This window comes from Drosophila innubila (genome assembly GCF_004354385.1).
Source record: "Drosophila innubila isolate TH190305 chromosome 2R unlocalized genomic scaffold, UK_Dinn_1.0 1_C_2R, whole genome shotgun sequence".
Taxonomy (NCBI): domain Eukaryota; kingdom Metazoa; phylum Arthropoda; class Insecta; order Diptera; family Drosophilidae; genus Drosophila; species Drosophila innubila.
The window spans coordinates 25,242,211-25,261,708 of NW_022995374.1; the positions used below are offsets into that span (position 1 = coordinate 25,242,211).

General features: G+C 38.3%; 3 protein-coding genes across 4 annotated transcripts in view; 2 read left to right on the forward strand and 1 right to left on the reverse strand.

Moving 5' to 3' along the window:
* The window catches only part of LOC117785021, a 90,560-nt gene that overhangs the window by 67,728 nt on the left and 3,334 nt on the right, over window positions 1-19,498 (reverse strand). For both annotated transcript variants that reach the window (XM_034622897.1, XM_034622896.1), the window contains exon 2: window positions 9,527-11,128. In XM_034622897.1, coding sequence (XP_034478788.1) covers window positions 9,527-11,119 — 1,593 coding nt within the window. In that variant the 5' untranslated portion in view covers window positions 11,120-11,128. The remainder of the gene's footprint in view (window positions 1-9,526; window positions 11,129-19,498) is intronic.
* Window positions 1,624-4,429, forward strand: LOC117785022 (esterase B1). The gene is made up of 2 exons (XM_034622901.1): window positions 1,624-1,778; window positions 2,390-4,429. Exons 1-2 carry the CDS (start codon window positions 1,732-1,734, stop codon window positions 4,044-4,046), a joined length of 1,704 nt encoding a protein of 567 aa, XP_034478792.1. The 5' UTR covers window positions 1,624-1,731; the 3' UTR covers window positions 4,047-4,429.
* Window positions 11,730-13,478, forward strand: LOC117785023. Its single transcript, XM_034622902.1, has one exon. It carries the CDS (start codon window positions 11,864-11,866, stop codon window positions 13,307-13,309), a length of 1,446 nt encoding a protein of 481 aa, XP_034478793.1. The 5' UTR covers window positions 11,730-11,863; the 3' UTR covers window positions 13,310-13,478.

A 19,498-nucleotide genomic window follows, 5' to 3' on the forward strand; every position in this document is an offset into this window, starting at 1 on the left:
CTCGCTGGATGATATCAATATTGCAACTGCACGTTTTTCCCCATAGCTGCGAGCCGTAGGTCCACACTGGTTTAATGGTGGAATTGTAAAGTAGGACCTTGATGTCCAAGCTGAGAGTTGATCGGGGGTTAAAAAGCTAATAAAGGTTATTGGCTTTCAGTTATATCTGCGTTTTCTTTGCTTCAAGGTGACGATGCCAAGTGAGCCGCCTATCAAGATGAACGCCAAGGTACGTTACTTGCGTAATAGAAAGTGTTAACGGAGCACAATATATATGCACAATATATATATATATATATATATATATATATATTCATGTTTAGACAGCCAGGACAATTTCCCAGTTAGTTGCTACTGACAAGTTTCAATTTCTCATTACACTCTACCCACATATTTTTCATGGTTTTTTTGTAATCCCTTGTTAGTAACCAATGTGAAGTTGTGTCTGTGTTCACACGATCACAAAAAAAGAGAATCAATACAAAAATTTATATTTAAAAAAAAAACAAACAAAGTAAATTAAAAGTTAACCATGAAAACCTTACTTACAGTACATGTTGAAGTATAAAAAGTAACTGAATGAATAAATATTGTGATGTAAAAATATATCGAAGTATCGACAACTCGATAATTTTTTTGACGATCTATCGAGTTGATTAAATCGATTTCCATGAAAAATCGACAACTCACTGGGGCTTGTTCTACGTAGTTAATTTGTAGAATTCAGTTTGGTCGTTAAATTTTCGATATAAAACTCGATCTAAAATTTTAGATTTACACCACTAATTTGCATATATACTTGTAATTGTATTTGCAAATTTTTTGTGACATTTCAAATAGAAACAGGTTATTTAATTGAATAATCGCAATCTACGCTTGTCTTTTATATATTCTGACAATTGAAATGGTTGTGTGTAGTGAGATACAGGGTATCTCTATGACTATTAAATCTGTTTTATTGATTTTAAAAAATATTTAATAATATAGTAGACATTTTTAATTCACGAAATTGGAAGACAATTCTAGTTAGAATTATCAGCTGATTTGTCCGTTTGCCCGCAGCGTTGCCAGATTGTCGCATTACTGTTTGCCATTCACACAAATGACAATGGCAATAACCTTCATCGCGAATTTGATATGAAGGGGAGCTGCGCAGGACACTGACCTTGAGTCTATGAGTCATAGTACACCAATACAAATACGTATACCCACACAAATGTATAGATATTAAGCTTAGTCGAGTTTATCAGAGAGGCCTTTTAGACCATGACGATGCCTGTTGATGATGGGACTGTGGCGCCTCGAGTCTCAACTGTTTTGATGACCTAATTGTGTCGTCTGTAAAACCACCCTGTTGCTTCTATACTTGTATATGCTCGTATATAAGGTAACCGTTAGAATCTTCCAGAGCAAGTTCTTATATGAATTTTAACTTTCTACTACATTGTAACTTCATTCCATCTCCATCTATATAAATATAGTATGTATACTTGTTAGTTACAATCAGCTTTAATATATGTAATAGTAATACGAGTAGTATATATAATAATATTATGACGACAGCTGTGGGCGCGTTTTTATCTAATCAACTTAGTCATAGCTGAGCGAATACAGTTCAGTCTCTGCTTGGCTTTTGGACGCGTTGCAAGTGCTTGCGGAATATTTGAGGAATTACTTTGCATATACACATAATCCCATATATCTATCTATTAACATACACACATTTATACGATGGATCTGCGTGTTAGTGTGACCGATAAAGTGAAACTGGCAGCAAAGTAAGTGCCAATGTATAGGCTAACAAATCCCCAATTATCTGTGTATAGCTAATAGATTATAGTATCTGCATCTGCATAGTTAACAAAGTGCCAAGTTCAGGTGACGCTGCTGTTTTATTGGGATAAACCAAACAAAGATAAGATATGGAAATAAAATTTCGCATACCTAGTCAAAGGGCGTGTCTTCTAATAATTAAGCAGCAAAGATAGAGAAAAGATTCTGGATACATACATATCTATCTATAATTAGAAGTTTAACTTAAAAAATTAAAATTTGAATATTTCTTGACCACATTAAATCTCCATATTGTTGAGTTCACTTTCAATACGACTAATGGAATCCATATTCTTTTGCAAATTTTTTTCAAGCTTCTTTTGTGTGGAGAAAGTCATGTTCAATTCCAATTAAGAATTTCATACCCGTTAATTCTTTTACGAAACCTGTATCGCAGAATCTTATTAAGTAAACAGAACTCAAACAATGGGATCGTTTAGCTAAACAACTTGATCTCAGATCAGATTATATTTTTAGGAATTTCATCAGAGTCCATGACCGATAGCGATAACGATAGCAATAGCCACTATATTAATAATTCTTAATCCGATTTCAGGGCCATTGGACACAAGGTAGTCCAGTACCGACTAAGCACTGGGCGGACAAAGCTCCTGGAAACGAAATGCGGAAAGCTGAAGGGCATGGAGCGAAGGACCGTTTATGACGGAGAGTCCTATTACTCCTTTGAGGGCATACCCTTTGCAAAACCACCACTCGGTGAGCTACGATTCCGGGCACCACAGCCAGCGGAGCCCTGGAAGGGGGTAAGGGACTGCACCTATCCCAGATCGCAACCAATGCAGAAGAACGCCATCCTGAATTCGGTAGAGGGATCGGAGGACTGTTTGTACATCAATGTCTACGCGAAGAAGCTGGAGTCACCGAATCCGTTGCCCGTTATGGTGTGGATCTTTGGCGGGGGCTTTCAGATAGGTGGCGCCATGCGAGATATCTACGGTCCGGACTACTTCATGAAGCACGATGTACTGCTGGTGACCTTCAACTATCGAGTGGGAGCACTGGGATTTCTTAGCCTAAAGGATCGAGAGCTGCAGGTGCCCGGCAATGCGGGACTCAAGGATCAGGTACTGGCGCTGCGTTGGATTCACGAACACATTGCCAGCTTCAATGGGGATGCGAGCAATATTACACTGATGGGAGAGAGTGCTGGAGGTGCTTCTGCCCATATCCTGATGAACACGGAGCAGACACGTGGCCTCTTCCATCGAGTCATCGTCCAGTCCGGATCCGCTCTCTGCGAATGGGCAACTCAGCCGAATCGCAATGCACCTCAAAGACTCGCCAGTCGACTTGGCTGTAAAAATGCCAAGGCGGATAATGAAGCGGAGCTGCTGCAGTTCCTCAAGGATGCACCTGCCAGCCAGCTGGCTCAGCATTGCAACTCGATTGTGTCCCAGGAGGAGCATCGCAACTACGAGATCATTGCCTTTGGCCCAGTCGTCGAGCCGTATGTGGGCGAGGATTGCGTGGTGCCACGTCCCCATCTCGAGCAATTGGCCAGCGCCTGGGGCAATGAACTGCCCTTGATCATTGGTGGCACCTCATTTGAGGGTCTGTTCAGCTACCAGACGACCCTGCAGGATCAAGAGTACATGCTCAGTGCCTTTGAGCCCCTCATCCCGCAGCCCGTCCGCGACACCATCGATGCCAAGGAGCTGAACGAGCAGCTGCGTCGCCTCAAGCTCGCCTATTTCGAGGATGCGGAACGAGGCAAAATGGAACTCTTCGAGTGCCTTCGTGTGTTGAGTGTCAAGAACTTTTGGCATGGCATTCATCGCACTCTACTTGCCCGTGCCGCCTATGCGCCTGCCACGCCCACCTATTTGTATCGCTTCGATATGGATTCATGCCATTTTAATCATTATCGCATGCTGAAATGCGGACGACATGTGCGAGGCGTCTGCCATGCCGATGATCTCTCCTACATGTTCTACACGCTCCTCTCCAGCAAACTGGACAAGTCCACACCGGAGTATCGCACCATTGAGCGACTTATTGGCATGTGGACCTCATTTGCTGCCACAGGAAATCCCAATTCTCAGCTCATTGAGCCCACACAGTGGGAGCCACTGCGTCCAGGGGGATCCGAGCTTTGTCTCAACATCTCGGAGCAATTGGAGTTCATGCCGTTGCCGGAGAGCAAAGAGTTTGTTGTGTGGGACAGTTTCTATACAAGAGAAAGTCTCTATTAAGTTGAACGATCAACGATAAATCATCGATAAATATACATTTACATAAGATCATTTGTTGAACTAGTTCCGACCAACTGTTTTATTTTTAGTTCGCTTTAAATGTCCATTGCTTACCAAATATTGTATTCTATTAATATACCAACACACATTTTGGATATCTCCACTGCCAGCATAACAGACTAAACTTTAATAGGTACAGCTATCAAAATAAACTCAGGAGTCTAACTAGACACGCACCCACTTTTTGGAGAGTACTGTCAAATCGAATTCAAAATATAGAAATTGTAAAAACACACTGCCACTGTTTTTCTTAAATTATTTTCGACTTGTGCGACTATAAAAGCGATATAAGAAATAAACAACAAAAAACATTTTGTTAAAAAGTTGTTTGGAGTTGGTTTTCTAATGGTCTGGTCTGTTTTCTGTTGCTATTTGATTGGTTCAGTTTCTTAAATAGACTTAATTCAGAGCATTTTCAATAAATATCTATTATTAAAAACATAGAAATGCACAAACTTAAACACTATTTAAACTTGCTTTTCAGGAGTGCGTATATCAGAGCTTCCAAATAAGTGACGACCGAAGTAATCAAAGCAATCCCCACACACAAATGACAGAAAAAACTAAGTAATTTCGTTTTATGCTCTCGGTCTTGAGTTTCTACTGAGCAAACACAAAAATCGAACTTGCTATGACAACCCGATCAGATACAAATTTTCGGGCTCTCATGAAATGAGGGTCTACAGGTGAAAAAATCGTAAAAAAGGGGAAACAAAAAGGGTCTTTTACAGTTTTTTTCTTATTTTTTTAATTTTAAATTAAGCTTGAAACAATTTTTATATGTAGGGATCTGGTTAAGCTATCTACGGTATATTAGGCTCCATTCATAGCTCACTGGCATAGAATGTCCCTTCTGGTCACGGGGATCAATCTATTAACAGGAATTGGAGTCATGGATCGTTTTTGTGCAAGTCTTTCAGCGATTTGTTATATAGTTTATGGCGTTTCGACCAAAACTTCAACAAAAACTTCCTGATATACACTAAAGACCCTATTTTCGATTGGGTGTGTTTTCTCTTAACCTTTTTGGGATCTTTTCGAATGCAACAGGTTTTTTCCTGACAGTATATCCGTTATTCTCTTATATGAACAAGTTGAGTTGTTATAAGGATATAAACAAATTGCCTAACAAACGACCAGTCAAAAAAATAGTATTTTCATCAAGATCGAGTTTTGGTAGGGTATTTAATCTTCTTCCATATTTAATTTTGGAAGTTCTTAGTTTTTTTTATTCTATTTAGATATTTGATTTGTTAACCGGTTTGGTCCGCTTTTTTTGGCTTGACACATTGGCAACTGGCCAAAAATTCTTGAGCGTCAAGCAAGACCGCGGGTCATTGTTGTCATTCTCAGTCTCCGTCTCCGTCGTCTCCGTTCTGCCCATAATTCTTTTTTTGCAGATTTGACCATTGAGAAAAAATACAAAAAAAAAAAAAGAAAACAAATAAACCGCAGCGAAATACTTAGAAAACACTTGAGGATGAGAATTGTGGGTTAATTAATCACAAAAATGTGTCTAGCAACGAACTGAATGAGAATCCTGTTAAAACAAACAATAGACAGATATTTGTGTAATTTTTCTTCTGTGCCAAATGAAATATAAACACAAATGAGTCGAGCTAATTTACACGTCGCCCGTCAAAGACTTTAGGGCAAAAATCATTTTGAAATTGTTTGAAATTGTTTATAACATTTTCATGGCATCGATAAACACATCACTAAAAATTTTAACTAAAATAAATAGTTTATGTTCTTGTTTTGATTTTATGTGATTTTTTCACCCCAATTTGACCGCATACCCTGCATTCAAGGATTGGAAAAGAGTATTCCAGATTGTACACGCATTAATATTAATGCAAATAAATGTATGTCAGACATTAATTTACCCTCCTTAAGAAGGAAAATAGGTCTTTGTTGAGGTTTGATCCAATTGATCCAAAAACTCTCTGAGAAGATACTCTTATTTGCATACCCTGTATTCAGAGAGTAGGCAAATATCTAAGATATTATTTTTGAACGACAATTTCAGCAAAGAGATTCAGGAAAGAGTTGTATTTGTTCTATTTCTTTTTTAGCAATCCTTTAGTAGCAACTTATACCAATACTCCTAATTGATCTGAATTGGGTGTACTGGGTTTTCAAATTTTGGAACAAATAATAGATCATTACAAATTTTATATTGTACTTTTTTGTAAGTTTGTCCAACATTTAAAATGGTACCCTTATTGTTTTCATTTGATTGTAAATTTCAAATGGTAATTTCTAATTTTATTTTGGTCGTAATTTTTTTTTTGGTGCTTCTATGCGCGTTTATTAAAGTTTAATTTCGGTATATTTCCAGTATGTGCAAAGTGTAAGACGAGACATCAGAGGGTATGTTATATTTGAGCAAGTTTGTCTAGTCAACTATTGAATGAAGTGAGAGAAACTGCAAAGAACCTTGGCGCTCATCCAGACGAAACGAAATCTATTGAAATTCACTTTAATTGAATTCGATTTTTCTTCTTGCATGAAACTCTTTAAAGATGAGCATAAATAATTGATCGGCTTTTCGCACATTCCGAATGGAAATTTGCGCACGTCATACGATTGATGGCCCCACTCACCCCCTCACCCCTTCAACTCTTGCCGTGAAACAATTGGGCGATCGAGGGGATGTATGTGTCAGGGGTTGGTTTGTTTGGCTTGGCGCCAAATTTGCGTTTGATTTGCGCTGCTTTTACTGGGTTAAATTTAATTAATTTGTCTCGTTGCCAAGCTCCGACCCGAACTGGCCGTCCCGTTGGTGATTTTCAATGTTTGATTATTTATTCATTTTGCATTTCTCTGAATAGGCTCCCCCATCCGAAACATCCCCCCTCACAACACATTTTTCTACTCTCCCCCGCAAGTTCTCACCGCATTGCAGCATTTGCAATTTTATTGCATTTATTTATTTATTATTTCGTGCGCATTTTTTGTATGAGTTTTGTTTTGTGTATGTTTTATTTGCGTGTTTTTATTTGTGTGTGTGTTTGCTTCTCTGAAATTTACACAATTCCAATTAATGGCATTTAATTATTTATCCGGCATTTTGCACATTGTATTCGCCCAGTTTCCAACGGCAGCTGTGAATTTTGCATTTTTATGGCATGTTGCAAAATATGCGCTTTGAATATAAATTTTAAATGCCACTTTGAAAGTAGGCGAAAGGAGGGAGGGGATGGAGGGCGGTGCTATGATGTGGGGGAATGATAATCGCAGTCTGATAACAAATCACATTTAGCCGCATAATTTGTTGTTGTTGGCAGAAGTCAGATTCAGATAGTCCTTAAAGTTTAACATTGGGCAGCAGCTAAACTCGCCCCAAATGAGGGAAATGGCTACTGTTTTATGTAACTTCAAAATAAGTTCAGGTTTTAAATAAAAATGCATAACTAAAATAATGATGCATTTAACTGTTTGTCTTAAACCATTCTAAAAATTCTACACCCAAGGGTACGTGTGACTGTCAAACTGTGATACTGGAATATCCCTGCACCTTTTTAAAGGCGCGGAAAATTTATAGATAAAGTGTGAAGTTATCTTCGGCAAGTCGATGATTTTATATCCTTGTAAAGTCATTCGTTTTTCATGAAAATCGATCTAATTAACTCGATTGATTGTTAAAAACACTATCACTATCGCTTCCGCGAAATTCGAGCTGTCGATATTTCGATATACTTTTAAATCACAATTGCTAACATTGATATCACTGCGGACGGCAGTCAGCGCTAGTGACGAAAGCAGCACGAAGGGTGCGAAAGGCGACTAGCAATATATACAGCTAACAATGAACATTTGCTACGACTGTCCGATCAGATCGAGTTATATACCGATTTAGTTCTAACTTACAAAATGGCATACTAAAACTTATTCTAACTCATCTGAGAGGTTTTTTTTTGTTAAGTTACATACACGTATATGTATATGACTGCAGCAAAAGAAGGACCTGTACCAATTTTAATCGGGAGGCTTGTTCGTATAGAAACAGACGTTCATTTATGGACTCAGCTTGTCGTCCTAATCAAAACATAATATCCCTTACAAAGATATTAAAAACCAAGAGTATTATTTCAGTCCGGAAGGGATAAAGTATTCTTAATTGCAAGTTAGAAATAGACATACGTGTTCGTATATGGACTAGAAGTATACTCAATTTTTAATGAATCACAAGTAACAAGCGCGAATGGGAACTAAAATTAAGTCTAAAAAGCGGATCTGTAACTTTGGCGTGCTAAAATCTTATCAATAAGCGTGACATCAGTGTGGGGACTCTGTCAAAGCACCAAAAATACTTTTTAAAAATGAAAGAAAAATTAAATGAGAGACACAGAACAAAATGACAAAAAAAATCGCGGAAAGCTATTAAAATTTAATCAGAAATACAAGCGACCCTGCGGTCAAAATTCCCACCAGAATCGCAGTCATGCGGCGCGAATGATAATTCTCTCTCGACTCTTGTGTTGGGACTGTCAGCTGCCGACTCTCGTTCTGGCTCTTCTCCAGACTATGGCTCCGACGACGACCCCACTGATTAATCGTCTGTGGATTGGCGTTTCACCCGGGGTCACTTTGTGGCGCCAACCATCCCCAAGCAGCATCATAATCATCATCATCAACACAATTTACATACAACCTCATCATCATCATTATCATCATGATTGCGGCTACAAATTGTTTATTTTGATTCGTGCGACGCGAAAATGGTGCTCGTAAATTTACATTCGCAAATGTTTTTATTTGCTTATACATATATTCGCCAACGAATTTCGCTCTTTCCCCAATTTTCATCCCAACCTCAACGAACAAACACACACACATGTGCCTATAAAATGTTATTGAAAAATTTGTGATTTTGTCTATATGCACTTATAAATTTATAGAATAATTATAGTTGCAAGTGGAGAATGTATATATGCATCTGGAAATGCACCAAAAAAGAGGCATTTATACAGGCCACACATATTTTGGGATCAAATTCATGTAGGAGGCCGACCGTGTGTGGTTTGTGGTCAATTAGGGACAATTTTCAATGAAAGCTACGATAGAGTGTCTACTTCGTTGTAATACGTACTCATATTAAAGAAATATAAACAATAAATCCTGTAAATAAAAGGCATTATAGTAAAGAAGAAGAAGCATACTCATACAAACAAGCATGATCTTGCGATTAATAATTACATGTTGTCTTGATGGGCCCTCGTAACTTTATCGATCGAATCATAAATTCAGAGTTTTACTCAGGAAACAATTTTAGATTAACTATATTTGATTTTTAATAAAATAAGAACAGGGTCTCTATAAGCTTTCCTACTGGTTTACAGGTCGCTTTGGCCAGTTTTTTTTTGTCGAGAACAGATAACTTTTGAGGTGTGCAAGAGGACAGTAAATAAACTTACCTGATGAGCGTGCCACTGTTGCATGAGATCCTCATGACATGGCATGCAAGCCTGGATCATGCCGCGCGGATCCTTTGGTCGAGAGCGCGCTGGACGCGGATGCTGCTCGTTGAAGAGCGGAAAGTACGCGACCGCCTGTCCCAGACGTGACTCCTTCGGTTTCACTGTGCTCAGCTCGACGAGGCTGCCGCGACGCTGCTCATCGCCGCACACGTAACAGACCTCGGTGATGGAGTTCTTGTCCGGCATGGATAGATCCAGAATACCGACCTCCGTCGAAGAGGAGGAGCTGCCTGGCTGACTCCGAGACGTGGGCGTGGCCAAAGGCGTCGGAGTCTCAAGGGGAGTTGAATTAACATTAGACGAATTGCGCAGATCAAGAACCGTTGCGTTGTCATCTTCTAGGCTCGGTGGTTGCGTGCTCAACGACATGACAGCACCAGCATTTGGCAGTGCACTGTAAGGATTACCCTTGTAGTGAGCCTGAGGATCACTTGAGGAACCAGCTGCCACCTGCTGGAGCATGTGATAGGCGGCCGTCTGCTGCTGCAGCTGCTGGTACTGGGCGGGCTGATACTGAGCCGAGGACTGGGATTGGGACTGCGACTGCGACTGGCTATGGGATGTTGCTGCCTGATAGCTGTGCGGTCCGAGCTTGAACTTGTGCTGGGCAAAGCTGGAGCTGGAGCTGGAATTGGGTGCCATGCGAGCAGGAGGTTCGCTTGGAGGACGCGACAATGGTGACGGCAGCTGCATGTCCCGCGACTGCGGACGACTCAGGTATTTGTGGTTGCCATGACCCTGTGACTGACTGTGGCTGTTGGGCGTCGCATTGCGGGGATAGTAGTCGGGCGAGGCGTTCCTTGAGGTACTGTGCTGTGACTGATGCTGTGGCTGATGTGGCAGCAGAGGCGACGCGGATGCTGGCATCCCGGGAGCATAGTGTCTACTCAGAGCATACGGATCCATTGGCGGTGCAGCGGCGGCATTGTGCAGCTCGGCGAGTCCATTCTGGCTAAGATGTTCCGCGCTCAGCCCCAGCATCTGAGCAGCATACTCGCTCTGGGTGGCCACATCAGCGCCAATGTATCCCTTGCCATCGACTCGCTTCATGTGGTAGATGCGCTGCAGCAGCGGCTTCTTCTGCCGCTCATACACATCCCACTGTTCGTGCAGGGAGCGAAAGCACAGCATGCAGGCCATCACATGCACCTGGCTGGCTGCCACCGAAGGCACCCCCAGCGGCGGTTCGTGCCGTTCCAGGAACGGAAAGTGCGGTTCGCTGGGTCGATCCGGATTGGCTCGCACGCGCAATGCCTCGTAGCTGCCATAGCCACCGCAGACGAAGCAAACAGAAACGGATGCAGCCATGTGGTCCGGTGGAGCCGAAGCACGTCCAGCGGATTTTACCGGCGCCGGGTAATATTGATGAGCATGGTATCCACCCAATGGCGATGGCATCAGCTCTGCGGCAGCCACCATATGCTGACCATGGCCCTGTGGCACGGGTGGCGGGGTCGAAGCTGGCTCGGATTGCAGGGACATGCTGCCACCACGAAGTTCATTTTTAATGTACGCTTTCGCTTTTTCCATAATATTCAGCTGAAATGACAGAATATATATCGATTAGAGCTAATAATGTAAAAAAAACAATCAAGGAATCGATTTTCATTTTATTAAATGATGATAAATCGAGAAAAATAAATAATAAATAAGAAATTACTATGTGATAGTCTTCTGTTGGATGGTTGATAGAATTTTCAATCAAAATCAAAATAGGTGTCCTCCAGACTCTGATGTCTTGTCTTCTTTATATTTTTATATTCATACCTCCGCCAATCAAATTACAAAATTTAATAAAATAGTCCCTTATTTATTTTATTCGCTTTACTTTTTAATCCATAAGGTCTTAAAGTGTTTTCTATTATGAGATTCCGGAATAGAGAAATACGGATAGGAAAATGGTCACTTCCACATAGGTCATTGAAAGTTTTCCATTCAACTGCAATTTGAGGGGAGCATATTACTTATCTGGTTATTTTTCTAGTCAAGATTTGTCCTTAAAAACCTTTAAGAAGAACGTTGGTCCGATCAGACTAAGTTATTTTTGTAAATTTTCCACCCATGGGTTGCTTTCTCAAAACTCTTAAATCCAAATGAAAAAGATGGATGACTGAGTAAATTTACTTCAACTATCATAGAAAGTCATAATATTAAATCATTAAAACATACAGAGAAACTAACAAACGAACAAACAAATATAGGAACAAGACATCATAACATATAACAGTCCACATATATACAACAACATACATTCTATATTCAGGAATCAAGAGAATGAAGCGCATACACGCCGATAGTTTTGCACCAAAATATCAGAGTGGTAAATGGTCCTGGGATAAAAATGTTCATGGATTGCACTTCCAGCAGCACTTTGATTTAGAGGACGCGAATGAGCGATTTATTGAAACAAATGGGTATAAGTTTCTAAGATCTATTAATCAGGAGGAGGAGATGATCTTTCGTCAGGTATTTGTTCGATCCAATACGACATACGATTCCGACACCGTGGTGATCAACGATGTGCGGGATCTGGTGCTATTTATGATGCCCAAAGAGTTTTTGTCAATGAAATTTGTGGAATTCATGCACAAACCATCTGTCCACAGGCTGATCCATGCTCTGATCATCTATTTCGAGTATTATTTGCAAATGGTTGAGTTTGTGCTAATCCGCCGCGATGAACTGGCCGGAAATATGGCCCAGGTGCAGAGCGAACAGACGAATGAAATGAAACGAATATTTTCAACGAACTTGAGCCAATATCGCATGTTGGTGGCTAGAAATTACAGTGTTATCATAATGGGCGAGGGGGATATGTCCAAGTTTTATCACACCAAACCGATTGTCAACATATCGTCGAAGATTAAGGACAAGTTCTTTCACGAACAGTTCCTGGCAGTCGCCACTCAGATCGTCTGGATCACAATGCATCGAAGGGCTTACTATGTGATCGAAATGGAAATGAATCGACTTTTTCGCTCCGAGCACTTTCTAATGAATCGATCTGAGTATCTAAAGCTGTCGCCCGTAGAGCGTAGTTTGCTCTATGGCAAGAATAACAAGATGGTCAACTATCGTGCCCAATGCTCACCGATGGTGCAGGAGCTAAGAAATGTTGCAGACGAGGATCTACCCATATTGTGGATAGGTGAACGCAAATATCGTGGCGACGATCGACGCATCAGCGAGATCGAACTCGAATATATAGTTCCTGGTTCGCAATTACACATGATCGATGTGGGCCATGGCATTTTGGGTCATCCAAAACGATTATATAATACTATCCTAAACTTGGACTGGCCTGAGGTGCGCTTCTCCAACTTCTCTAAGCAACACGATCCCTATTATATTATACGTCAACCACATCTGCGCATTCCCAACATTGATGAGATGCATCTCCGAAAAATGTCCAAGAATTACGAACAGTTCTTCCATATATTCCGCATCTACGAGCCATTTAACCGTGAACTCCTCGTCAAGTGGGTCGATCGGGACAAGATCATTAATTACTATTGCAGTGGAGGAGTTCTTCACAACATTTCGATGCGTTGCGAGCAGCAACTGATCTGCGAGGAGGAGAGGGATGTTCCGAAAATAATAAGCAAATATTTCGATGTAGTTTCCAAATTCAGAAAGAAAAATATTTATTTGGGCGATGCGGCGCAACCTGAAGGCGCTCGCACGTATAAAGTAAAAGGTGACGATCACTTTTTTAGTTAGTATCCGACTCTATATCATTATATACGGTTGGATTAATATCTCTATATCTATTCTGTAACACTTACTCTTGCGATTAACGTTAAGGGGTTCAATGCGAGACCAGTTAATCAACTTATTTGAGTTAATCAAATAAATTTAAAATATAATATATCATATACTTAAATACTTATAACAGTTTTTTATTCATATTTTAACGAAGGGTCTATAATTTTCTAAAGGAAAGCTGATCGTTTAAAATTTGTGTAAAGGCTCAAAAAAAAAAAAAATTGAGTTTTTAAAAAGTTGATTCTTATTAAAAAAAATTGACATTGAGAATTAATGGGAATGCAATAGCAGAAACGATGGCAAGGAATAAAATGTATTCGTTTCATGTATTTGGAGGCGCTCTGTTCGTATCTCCGTTGCTACTAAAAGCTTTTATTAATTCTATTAATTGTAATTTGGATTTTAGTTCGCAAAATTTAAAAAAGATACTGGACTTTAGTTTAAGCCAATATACGAAAACGTCAAAATTAAAACTTATTTGTTATATTTAACAAACATTTTCGTAATTTTAATAATAACACTTAGGAAGATTATTTTCCCTGACTGAAACACTTTATTTGAAATAACTCTCCACACGGCCTCTATTTTGTCTCAAAATTGACACCCGTGTACTCTTTAATGATCACCTTAACTGATTCATATTTATTGGGGTCTGTGACTTGTCTCAAAAATTAGTAACTTTCGTTTTTAATTTCATAATTTTCAAGCGAATCCGATTGAGATTTATTGGGTAGAGATTGAGGGAGAAGTTGCTAAATAAAAACAGCACACAATTATTTAGCATATTGAAAGACTGGGTCTGCGTATACTTGATATGCATATTCGAATTAGAACTATTTGAATCTGGTTCTCAGCCAGATCAGCTAATGAGAAACGTAATATATAGAACACTTTGAGAATTTGTCTATTTTTAGTCAGATTGAACTGGAATTTGAAGAGTACAAAGTCTCGGCGAATTCTACACTAACAAGATCTGCGTGACTGGGCAATCATTTTGACAGACTGAGTCTGATATTGATAGCTTTATTTTGGCTGTGGTTCTGGGCTTTCCTTGGCCTCCATATATCAACAAATTTTGTCGGTTTCTTCGTTGCCAGCGTCATACATAAATATACATACAAATCTATATTTGTATTGTACGTACGTGTACATGTGCAAAAAAGAAAAAAGAATCAAGAAAATACAAAAGCATCGCGACTGAGAGAAGAAGCAACGTCCGACAAATGGTCGAATCCCATTAAAAATACAAATAAATGCTTCCCGCATCTATGGCAAAGATCACGATCGCAGATCATCGCAATATATGTGGGTTATCAACACTCTGATGAAATAGGTTATCGTTGCCGGTAATCGTTCGATTAATGAGCAACAAATTTTATTTTTAAGCTCGTTGCTTCGTTGCAGACTGGGAAAAGCAAACATCTATTACATTATCGTCTAAAACGTAGTAGTAAAATATTTTCATATACATATATTCTAAATCCATATATACACATATAATTTCTTATTATTAATATTTTGAGAAAAGTTTCTATTTCTATTTGCTTCCGTTAATCCCAAGCTCAAGGTTTTCACTATGGTACATATTAAAACCAAGGCTGCGAACCGCCAAAATTTTGGTAAAGGTTCGGCTCGATGGTAAGAACCTAGAGCAAGACTTGGGTTCGGTTCGCAAAACCGGTTTATATACCTCCTAAGCCCAAGGTTCGGGTTCGAATATAATATAATTCGAATATAATATAATTTATAATTATATAATTTTATAATAGTCCAAATGAGTTTTAAGATGACTCATTATTTTATTATTTTTATGTTATAATAAAATTTAAGTGAACTTGTGTTAATTCCGCACGATTAAATTCACTTCACTTTAGGGCTCAATTCCAAGAAAAGTTGCGTTTGTTGATCATTTGCAATTTACGATGAACAAACTCCAGTGAGTTGTCGATAGATCGTCTCTTGCGTGAAAATCGAATTGTCAATATTTCGATGTATTTTCACATCACTAATAAAAAGAATGTAACTATTTTTTTTTCGAACCAAACCTTTTATTTTAGAAATGGTTTCGTTTCAGGTTCAGATTCAGATTCAGGTTCACGGAGTATATAACATCAAATGTTCGGTTCATGATCCGGTTCGGATTGCATAAAAACACGAACCGAGCCGGGTTTAGCGAGGTTAGACTTTAAACATTTGTAAATATGCAATTGAAATAGAAAATTTTACAGCAATATATACAGCTATATGCGTCAATGGAAACTCTATCAATTTTCGTGGTTTGTATATTTAAAAATTTTATATTAAAATTAATTTTGTTCGTTACAAAAATGGGAATCAGAAATTTTGGGGCCAGAATATGGTTTCGTCACTAGACTTTCACTTCGGTTAGAAGTTTTTTATGTGTGATCTGTATATATAAGTATAAAGACACATTTAATACTGAGCGGACGATGTCGATACTACAGGTCCATCAGTGTAGTGTGAAAGGGCGTGGAAATACTTGACTAAAGGGTCAAGAAAGTGTGGTGATACGATAAAAAATTGGATTAAAAATTTGATTTGACAAAAACAGAAGTGAAAAATAAAAAAAAAACCTAGATTACGATTTTTTTGTACTTTAAATAGTACAAGTACATTTTGGGACATTTCTTTTCATTGGTCGAGCCTTAGAATTTTCAACTGGTTCTAGCGGCGAAAATATGACGTTGTATTTTATTTTAATGTATTTTAAATGTATTTTAACTTTGGTATTTTGCTTAATTTGACTACACATACTAGTGTATGTTTTAGGATTAAAATAAATTAATTATAGCAATGTTTTGTACTAGAAACAAGTAATATTTGCTTTGCGAAACCGAACCTAAACCGAAAAAAAAAATAATTACATAAATATTATGGTTTTTAATATTACGCAATTATATGAGACTTCGAATTAAAATAAGTCATATTTAAATCTTCAAATAAATTTCAATTATCATCAAAATTTGGTTTCTTTTAAAAAACAAATTTAATTAGGTCAAAATGGTATGAAATTGAACCAAGGCTCGAACTCAAACCTTAGGTTCAGGTTCCAAACCGATGTCTTGCTCTATGGTTCAAACCGCCGAATTCAACCTTTAACAAAATTTTGGAGTTTGATTTCCGAACTTGAAATAAGATTTTTGTTCTCAACTTTAGAAAATCCGAACTTAGACAGCTTTTGAGATCGTTTGTACTTGAAAATGGCCTGTTTAAGTACGGAAATCTTGCTATGTTCCTATGATCGAGGAAATTCGCTAGGCAGTCCCCAACGTTTTCCCCACAGAATTCTTGTAGAATTCAAATAAAAACTGAAGACCCCAAGTACTAAACTGCGGTAGAGTGTAGTACACTCTGTGTATTATCATTAAAGCATTGTTTGTTTGAGTGTATTACGTTGTGTTTACTGTAATCAGTGTGTAATTAGACCTGATCGTAGTTCGTTTGACTACTTGAATGTGTGCTTAGGTATCGCCTAGTCGAACCATTTGAGCTCGAACACAATTGTGTTTTTATTTACTTTTAGCAGGTAAATGAATTAATGTATTGTAATTGAAAATTGGAAAATTATATTACATGCCTCAACCATAACGCACAAATGCAAGCTTCTGCAACAGAAACAACAACAACAAAAGGTAACCATATAACCTGCAACAGAGCTAATTACGTTGAATTATTTATTTATTTTACAGCAAAAATTAAATTTCCCACAATTGTAAAATTTGTAAATGTAAAACTTTTTGCCCAAGCGCCATAAACTTTACGCAAACAAAAGCAACAGAAATAATATGAAAAAAAAAACAATTTCAACAACAACAATAACTTGAATAAAACAGAAAGCCCCGTCAACTTCCCCCTCCTCATTTTTCCACCACCATTCAACGAGGCTCCCATCATCAATGTGCTGTAAGCTGACCATGTTTCAATTATATTTTTTTATTTTTCCTTTATCGACTTTTTAGAATTCTCTGTGAAGTGCCAAGTTTTATAGAAGGGGAGGAAAAGGGGTAGGACGGGGCAAGGTATGGTAAAGAAATCCTTTGCCAGTTTACTCTACCATTTTTAAATTGCATAATCAAAAGGGTATAAAGAGCGAACTGGTTATGATGATATTCAACTTGAACTATAATTAAAGAGTATAAAATGTTTTGACATAGAATTTAAATCGACTTATATACCTATTGTACGGTCTTTCAACAGGGTGTTGTCTAGTCGTGCATGCTTGCCTAAAATTTGCTCTGTTTTCTTTTTGTTTTTGTCTACTTTTTGCTTGTGCAACCTTTTAAGAGTTGTTGTTTGCTGTTTTTGTTGTTGTATGCTCCGCATAAGGGAGCTTATACACTGCACTTCAGCAATTTGTTGTTGTTGTTGCTTTGGCTGTTGCAGTTGTTGTTATTGTTGTTGTTGCTGTAACGTGTCCTGCTGTTGCTGCTGCTGCTGCTGCTCCTGCAGTTGTTTTTACAACTTTTGCTGCACTGGAACATTTTTATGGCTCTCGTGTCCTTGTTGCACACAACGTGCATGCCTTTGGCTGGGGCGTGGCACACACTAACACTAACACTCTCAAGCACACGCACACACAGCCAGGAATGAAGTGAAAACAAGTGAAATAGAAAACATGGCACAAAGAGTTGCGTTTGTTGCTGGCTTAAAGCGTCGCTTGCCAACTTTAAGATACGCGAATAACAATCGCCACTTCTCAATTGTTATAGTTGTTGTTTTTGTTGCTGTTATTGTTCTTGACATTGTTTTTGTTATTCTTGGAACTAGTTTTGGCAGAAGCAGGCGCACAGCACGGAAGTTCCTTTAGCAGAACAAAAACAACAATAACAAAAAAAGTATCTGAAAGTTGTAGGACGACTAAAAAGAAAAGAATGATATAAAAGTTGCGTTGTTGAAAACTTTTAGTGCTTTTGGGAATTTGTTTCTCGCTTTCCCTTTGCTTCTTCCCTGCCCCTATATCGGTAAAGTGAGTAACATTTTACCGTCTTCATTGTTCGTTTTTGTGCCAGTTCTTAGTGACTTTTCTTAAATGGAAAACTAAACGTAGTGGCAAAAATAAAAGTTCAAGTTGCCAGCAGAAATTTAATAAATCTTGCTAAGAATTTAATTCTTACAGATGAAATTTTATCGTTTATTAAGACTTGGATCTGTTTTTAGCTCTTTCTTTAGTGTAGTAACTATATCAACAAAACGATTGAATTTCTAGAGTTTCTATATATTTGTTATTAAGATTATTCTTTGAATATGCTGATTTATAACTTTTTTTAATATTGTCGAACAAACAGCTTTCGTTGTTTTTTCTGATCTATGACTATCGATTTATAATCTACATTATAGTCAGAAAGGTTGGCTAACAACTTTTTAACATTTTTATTTGAATGCTGCATCCTGTTGAATCACACAGTGAAGCGGAAATAAATTTTCATTTACTTAATTATTTTTTTAAATGGACCTTACAATTAAAACTTGAAAAAGATTCAAGCATCAACAGCTGCGGGGTAACTCACAGTCGAGCCCTTGTGGGTAAACATTATATTTAGTTGTTTCAATTTGCAATTTGATATTGCGTTTGCCGTTTGAATAACTGAATTGAATTTCAAAAATTTGCATTGGCTAACACAAATAACAGAAACTGCAGATAAATCCTGGCCATAAGCAACAACAACAACAACAGTAGCAACAACGGACACAGCAACAAAAATAATGGTCGGAAACGGGGGGCATAAAATGGAATTTATTAAATAGCATTCCACGCAATAAACTTGGCCAAAATAAAAAGGTTTGCAAAAATAACAGAAGCAAAAAAACAAGAGAAGAGGCAAAGGGAAACGGGGGCAGCGGGTGGCGTGCAGCGAGAAGCAAAAACAAAAACTCGTGCATGCAATTTTATGGCAGGACGTTCGATGTTGGCTATAAGCACGCATCCCAGTCGCCAAAAACATCCAACGTATTCCCCGCTGAAACCCTTTCGCTGCGCTCTACTTAATATCAGAAAAAAAAAAAAAAAAAGAGAGGGAACAAATAAAATGTTTGCGAAGCCAAAAATAAAATATGAAGCGCACAGCAAAACCCGACTATTAAATACTCTTACACAAATATGCATATATTATAAAGTTCATACAA

Bases quoted from the DNA above. Each gene is read 5' to 3' on its own strand.
- LOC117785022 (XM_034622901.1), top strand. From the start codon at position 1,732: ATGGATCTGCGTGTTAGTGTGACCGATAAAGTGAAACTGGCAGCAAA. The intron at 1,779-2,389 runs GTAAGTGCCAAT...ATCCGATTTCAG, and splicing joins AAAGTGAAACTGGCAGCAAA to GGCCATTGGACACAAGGTAG.
- LOC117785023 (XM_034622902.1), top strand. From the start codon at position 11,864: ATGAAGCGCATACACGCCGATAGTTTTGCACCAAAATATCAGAGTGGT.